Below are 7,967 nucleotides of genomic sequence, written 5' to 3'. Positions count from 1 at the left end.
ATACCATCCCGCCGGGTGATACGCCAGTACGGCAATGACGAATACACGCTTCCAATGTGCGTTCACCGCGATGTCTCCAAACACGGATGCGACCATCATGATGCTGTAAACAGAACTTGGATTCATCCGAAAAAAATGACATTTTGCCATTCGTGCACCCAGGTTCGTCGATGAGTACACCATCGCAGGCGCTCCTGTCTGTGATGCAGCGTCAAGAATAACCGCGGCCATGGTCTCCGAGCTGATAGTCGATGATGTTGGAAACGTCGTCGAACTGTTGGTGCAGATGGTTGTTGTCTTGCAAACGTCCCCATCTGTTGACTCAGGGATCGGTACGTGGCTGCACGATCCGTTACAGCCATGCAGATAAGATGCCTGTCATCTCGACTGCGAGTGTTCCGAGGCCGTTGGGATCCAGCACGGCGTTCCGTATTACCTTCCTGAACCCACGGATTCCATATTCTGCTAACAGTCACTGGATCTCGACCAATGCGAGCAGCAATGTCGTGATATCGATAAACCGCAATCGCAATGGGCTACAATCCGACCTTTATCAAAGTCGGAAACGTGATGGTACGCATTTCTCCTCCTTACACGGGGCATCACAACAACGTTTCACCAGACAACGCCGGTCAACTGCTGTTTGTGTATGAGAAATCGGTTGGAAACTTTCCTCATGTCAGCACGTTGTAGGTGTCGCCACCGGCGCCAACCTTGTGTGAATGCTCTGAAAAGCTAATCATTTGCATATCACAGAATCTTCTTCTTGTCGGTTAAATTTCGCTTCTGTAGCACGTCATCTTCGTGGTGTAGCAATTTTAATGGCCAGTAGTGTATAATCATTTGAGAACTGTTATGTGATTGACATCTCCACAAATTCTGATAAATATCAGACTGACGTTTAATAACGGTAATTTTGCATTTCCGTCAATGTAATGTTGTTCACCGCCACAGCCTCTCAGCTTAATAGATAGAACGTATATACTGTATATGAATGTGGAAAAAAGATGTATGCAGTTTTAAATGGGGAATTCATTCGTTATCTGTATATGGGAACGGAAAACTAAAGCACAGCGAAGTAATTGTGTCGCAAGCAGTGTTGCGAGGTGTAAGCGGGCGTGCAGCACGAAGCCCGCCCAACACCGAAGCGCGATGTCGGGGTGGAGGTGGAGGTGGTGGTTATTGGCAGGTAGTACAAAAAGGTCGCAGCACAGTGGACGGCGGTAGATAAGGGCGCGCAGTTGTATAGCAGCGCGCTGAATGGTGCGGGGGCGAGGGGCGGCGGCGGCGGCGGCGGCGCTAAAGATAGCCGCCCCACGGCAGCCACGCAGCAGCACGCCGCAAGGCAGCGGGCGCGGCCCCGCCGTTGCTCAGTCGCCGGCCGCGCGCCCACACGGCATGCCGCACCAGCGCCCGCAGAGGTAAGCTGTCACGTGCCCCACTGGCGCCGTGCTAAAATCTCGTGCCGTTCTCTTACAACAGTATCATCACTTCCTTACATTGTGGCCTAATGGTGCACAGTGCAGATACGGATATTTCTTTTATGTTTCAAGTGTGACTGATTACAACATTGACTTGTGGTTAACGTTCCTAATACTTGCTCCCGCTCCTGCGTCATTGCTATTTTATAGAAATAGCTTATCAGTCGATTTGCTTGCCACTAGCATTACTCTAACAGTAGATCACTCCAATTCTCAAACCGTCATACACACAATCGGTAATTTAAAAAATTGAGGATTACACGATTAGTGTAAGAAATAAACTATTATTTCCATATAATTAATATTATGCTTGAATAATGAAATGTGAGTGCAACATTCCTTAGACGAGGGCTCAAATACCTGCAATAAGCTTCTACACATATTCTATGCCAATCACTCTGGAGTATGTGGTATATAGCACTTTTTATTGTGCCAAATGTCTGAAGATTTCCTCGCGCTGCGACAACGTATGGAGCGTCGAACGAATGACTTCCTGTACGTTTGGGACAAGTCTGGTATTTGTTTAATTTCATCTCCAAGATCTCCACGGGATCGAGAAGTAGTAAAATGAAGAAAATTCGTAGTTTCCGTTCTGATAGCTGATTTTCGGAAATTCCTGGACAAGCTCTCGCGAGAAACAGCGCGTCTTTCTTGGAGCGTCTGCCTGTTGAGATCTTTTATCATTCCTGATGCTCCTTCCCAGCAATCAATCAAGCCCTTTACCATTCCTTTAGCTTTGTACATTCTTCACGTCACTTAAAATCCGACCTGAGTTGGATCTCGAGCATTTAAGCGGTACTCCGACACGAATCGTGCAAGAATTTTGTAAACAACTGCAACTGCAAGAAAAATTGTAGTGTAACCCAAAGACTGTCGTTCGCTAGTGCTAACCTTTACGTGATAATTCCACTTCACATCTCTACTCACTGTTGCTCTTAGGCATTTGTGTGACATTAATAACTCGACTGTCACTCCTGTTTGGAATTTGCATCTAGATACGTACTCTGTAAAACTGTGTGAAGTACGTGACACACGTATCACGTATTAGGATTTCCTGCCATTCCATTCCCGTGTAGAGTGCGGGAAGCCGTGTGTGAGCTGTAATTGGACGCCTTGTCTTCGCGGTTATACGCCGGGTGCTGTGGTGTGTTCTTAGATTCTCCCATTTAATACTGGTTCTTCAAACTGTGTGAGCAAGCTTACTTGACGTGTATCTTGAAGCGTCCGCCAGTTCACGTCATTCAGTATTTCCGTGACGCTTTCCTGCGGCGTAAACATACCTGTGAACATTCTAGCTGCAATCTAGCAGCTCGTTAGCGTTCACGTTACCTCTCCAGTAATACAGATGCTTGTTGCGTTAGGTTATTAGGATAAGTTCCAAAAACACTCATTTCCTAATCCTAAGTTTAATGGGACAAAATTACGTTATTACCTACACTAACAGAAAGCAAACCACTATCTTCACAGATATACTTGGCAAGTTAGTTGCAGCGACAACTTTTTGCAGCAAATACATGTTTTTAACCGAGAAATGTGACACTCTTCATTCAAAAAGAATCTTCAGTATCCGTTCTGAACATTTACATAGTTTTGTACAAAAATTCATTAAAGATTTAAAAACATTTTAGGCCTAAATTGTTTTTTGAAAAAAAATAGAGGTAGTTATTGTCTACTGGACAGCAGTAAGGTAACTCAACTGTAAATACCATTTCATTTCGGATAAAAATCAAGAGGTGAAAAGTTCTTTAACGTATGTTTTTATTCTTAAACAAAATTCGTGCAGTATTCAGATCGCCCGACGAAGATCCTTTTTCAGAAAGTGCCACCGTGTCTTAATGAAAAATATTTATGACGCAGCCCAAAGAATGCAGTCGTGCTTATTGCATATGAACATACAAAATATACTTATAATTGGAAGATGTCCCCAAACCACTTCATGCATACCAATATAAATTACTTGCAGCTTCCTGTGAAAATGAACACTTTTTAACATTAATATCCACTACTCTAATCATTTTCATTATTGTGCAGCTTCATTCTGGATAGGACCGTTTTAGGTAATGAGTGGCTAGGACAAGATTTGTTTGACAATGCTTCGCGCTTTCACTGAATGACTTAATTCTGAACAGACTCACGTCGGTGCACTCATGAGATCTCACAGCTTCATTTACACGTCTGAATCCTGTACTTTCCCTGAAAAAGTCAACCTGAGGGTAATATTACGGTTTGAACCACAGAGAGTTATAGATACATTACTCCTTTTGCTATTTCTTCCCATTCAGTTTCGCAGTGCAGTGATAGTGATGATATTCTAATTTCGATACTACAACAACAATTATCTATTTAGTCATTTTGAGATTCCAAGAAATATACTCGCAGCGATATGTAATATTTCCAGCGATTTTCAGAAATAAAGTAATAATTGGGTACCGCACTGCAGAGCCAAGAACTTGACTGCAGGCAAATAGCATGAGTAATTACAGAAGACAGGGGAGGACCATGTACTAATGTTGTGTACTAAGATCTATTGCGTTTGGATAACATAATTTCCTCAGCCGTGGCACTCTCATGATTTTTTTTTTCAGTAAACGCATAAACATGTCAGCTCGGAATCGCTTAATGGGCGTTCCGTAATGAAATGTGTGCCTCACTGTACTGTTATGTATATGCGATAGACAGTTCCACTCCAAGTAACAGATTTTCATAACAGTAATACATGGATATCACTTTTGTTTTCACAGTGAGGTTAACGTGAATTAATACACTCTTGTAACTGTTTAAAATAATCTAAATGATTTTGTATGAGCCACTTTTTTGACATATAAAGTGTGCCAGCGTGTGCGTATCCATGCGAGTGAGCATGTGTGTGTGTGTGTGTGTGTGCGTGTGTGTGTGTGTGTGTGTGTGTGTTTGTTTGTTTTAATGAGTCGTCTACAAGAAACTGCATTGATGTTACCGGCGACTAAGTTAAATATAGGCTCATATCATGAATCCATGCTTTACGTGGCACCGCTACGCGTTTTCTTAACCTCAAAATGGCTCTGAGCACTATGGGACTTAACATCTGTGGTCATTAGTCCCCTAGAACTTAGAACTACTTAAACCTAACTAACCTAATGACATCACACACATCCATGCCCGAGGCAGGATTCGAACCTGCGACCGTTAACAGTCGCACGGTTCCGGATTGAGCGTTTCTTAACCTCAACATTACGCAACGACATAACTGGAGCGACTACAACCAATCTTAAAATCTGTGGATTCAATATTGACAGTTGACGGCATGTGTGGTGTAGATAATGAATTTCTATTAAGGTGAAAAGTAGTTCTTACGAAATGCATCCGGTCACTGTGATCGAGGATGCTGTCGGGTATTTTCTCACACCCCCGTTCTCCCCCTCCCCCGCCACCATCCGTTTTGTTGGTGTAAAGCAAAAGTCACTTGCTCACAAGCTGAGTTAAATGGTAGGACTTCTTTCTATGTTAAAAATTTCTTACGTATCTGCTCTTACAGGCATGATTTGAAAGTTAAAATAGATATAAAGGTGGCCACTTAACTTTCTCATACTAAAAAGGTCAGTAGTTGTCGTCTTGCATACAGACATTAGCCATCTGTCTGTTCCGTTTTCACAGAGCTGTATCCATTGTCTTCTTGGTCACTTATGTCTCTCCATTCTTCCGGATCCTAGTTCAGGATTTCCTTCAACTATCTTTCATCTCTCATTTTATTTGCATTTGTTTCACCTTATCTCTGTATTCAGCTTTTTCCTCATTAACTGTGTGTGCATTAACTCATTGCGGACGTTAATTAAATCTTTTGGTGTGCAGACCGTTACTCTCTTCACGAACCCCGTCTTTGCTGATGCTGTTTTGATGTCTTATTTCTCTTTTAATTACTCAGTTCTCACTTCCCTAGTGTCATTGGCATAGTTCCATTAAATTTCATTTTTCTTTTTCTTTGAGTTTTGTAATTAATTTTTCTGTTCATAGTTCCACGCTTGAAATTAATTCCAGGTTTCTTCTATCTCATGATCTTAATCATGACTCTCGTTGCAGCCCAGATATTAAAGCTCCCGTTCAATTATTTTCGAGTTAATTACCGTCTTTGATCAAGAAGGACATTTACCTTGGAGTTTCGACTTCCGTAATCAGATGTTAAGGTTGTATTCAGTGCATAATTGGTTTAGATTATGTACTGCTATCTATCTAACATACTTCATAAAAGCAAGCAAAAGCTTATATCATGAAAGAAAACACACATGGAAAAAACGGACACATTTGAGTAAAATAAATCAAGAAGTCAGACAAGGGTATTCTCCTCCACCCAGTTTTTTACCATTTTGACTGACGAAGTCCTTAGAAAATTGGAAAACAGATAATTACACAGGAAACCTTTGCACAATCCAAGATGTTTTGCAATGACAGAATACTACGCATACGAGCTGTAGATAGGGGGTAGCTACTGTGTTGGACGCAGCCAGTATCTGGACTAACAAGAAGCGCATTTCATCCATCTCGGACAAGCATCCACGATCTGGCCCCAGTTTGGTACGAAAAACGCGCTTCTTGCTTATTCTTAGCTCAACTGTCATTCCGACGTCTAATACCAGCTTTATTTGAATACACACCCAGGTGCATCTGAATTAGACTTGGTTGCAACGTTACTAAGAAGATGTGGCTGTCGCCACGAAGAATGGAATAATTGGGTCGATCACATGACTGATATGTAGTAAGCCTTTGTATGGACAGACAGTGTAACACTTGACCAAGTCCAGATCATGAGTAACAGACAGATTGGGACACTTCATTCCTACGGTTGGCCAAAGCTATACCGGGAGTAGAGCGATTCTTGGAGAACCGTTGCCGTCTGAGTCAGCTGCCATAAGCACCGACTGTTGCTCACATGAACAGATGATAGGCGAGCTACAGCGCATCTATCACTTGGATAATAAGTGACGACTAACAGCCACACAATGGTTCAAATGGTTCAAATGGCTGGGAGCACTATGGAACTTAACATCTGAGGTCATCAGTCCCTAGAACTTAGAACTACTTAAACCTAACTAACCTAAGGACGTTACACACATCCATGCCCGAGGCAGGATTCTAACCTGTGACCGTAGCGGTCGCGCAGTTCCAGACTGAAGCGCCTAGAACCGCTTGGCCACAGCGGCCGGCGCCATACAATGCTCAACAACAACAGTGCTATGTCACAGAGTATCCACCGGCCAAAGGTGTGCCAATGATCATTGCACGTCACACCGCACAGAGATTAATATGGGCGCGGAAACATTACCATTCGATGGTCAAAGCGTCCAAGAACTTGGCTGGAATAAAAAAAATCTAGAAACACGGTGATGCACTTCGAAAGCCACATGAAATGACGCGTCCTTTTTTTTTTTTTTGGCAGATGGTACAGCTATTCTCGCCTTCGGGATGTTTATATGGGATGAAACAGGCCCCCTGATACGTTTTGCATCCTCTTTCAGCGGTAAAGGATTCGTGAACGTTCTGTCCAATTGTGTGCATCTGTTCGTTCGCCATTTGCACCCTGCAAGTGATCTGCATCTTCAGCACGACAATCCACCATACATTCACTTTCGAATGCGACGAAAGGGAGTCTTCTCATTCAGGCGATTCTCAACATACATAACAGCAGACAGCATCAATCTCTACCATTGTCATCCACCGTTAGTAGACAACAATCTTGAATAGCGAAACAACGCATCGATCACAGTTATTGTCATCTGGAGTTAGTAAGTAATAATCATGGTGGCAGTGAAAAACTGTCTGCACCTAATTTGGAGAGATTTATTAGATTTGTGACTTTTTTACTTCGATAGATTCCCAAAAACGACTTCATTGACAGCAGCCAGTAGCTTGGTAATCTTTGCGAAAAGTGTACTAATAGCAATCTAGGTTACACTGAAAGTGCATATAGTCATTTTTTTATGTCTTCCACTTCTTTTAATTCTACTTTTACTTTCCAGTTTCATAATGTGGAACTAGTTTAAAAGGCACGATTTACATTCAAGTAATGAAATATGATATGAATCAGATGGGACATAAAAATAGAAAACATGTTAAAAAAGATCATAGTTCATTAAAAATGGCAGAACAGCTCAAAAAAGTGTCAGGATAAGGTCGAACAATTGCTTTACGTCAAGGTCACAGAACGAGGTGACGCGTCAGTAAGACACGAGACTTGTTCTCGGGAGAACGGCAGCCCAAATTCCCGTTGGGACATTCACACTGAAACTTCTGTGATTGCCTAAACAGCTTAAGGCTAACGTTGGGATGGTTCCTTACTTCCTTTTACAGTTCGAGTTTGCGTTCCGTCTCTAATCCGTTCATCATCGCAGGTACTTCGAGGTGAGCCCACGAACCGCTCATTGTTTACTGCAGACAACATACCGGGCGATGAAAAAGTCAGTATAAATTTGAAAACTTAATAAACCACGGAATAATGTAGATAGAGAGTTAAAA

At 42.4% G+C, this 7,967-nt stretch overlaps 1 protein-coding gene across 1 annotated transcript in view; it reads left to right on the top strand.

Annotated features, from left to right (window-relative positions):
* Nucleotides 1–1,152: 1,152 nt before the first annotated feature.
* The window catches only part of LOC126471216 (rho GTPase-activating protein 45-like), a 682,307-nt gene continuing 675,492 nt past the window's right edge, over nucleotides 1,153–7,967 (top strand). Inside the window, exons 1-2 of the mRNA XM_050099339.1 lie at nucleotides 1,153–1,166; nucleotides 1,253–1,421. Of these exons, the coding sequence (XP_049955296.1) occupies nucleotides 1,153–1,166; nucleotides 1,253–1,421 (183 nt within the window). The remainder of the gene's footprint in view (nucleotides 1,167–1,252; nucleotides 1,422–7,967) is intronic.

This window comes from Schistocerca serialis, chromosome 3, assembly GCF_023864345.2.
Source record: "Schistocerca serialis cubense isolate TAMUIC-IGC-003099 chromosome 3, iqSchSeri2.2, whole genome shotgun sequence".
NCBI classification, from domain to species: Eukaryota; Metazoa; Arthropoda; class Insecta; order Orthoptera; family Acrididae; genus Schistocerca; species Schistocerca serialis.
This window is presented reverse-complemented; position numbering and strand designations above follow the sequence as displayed.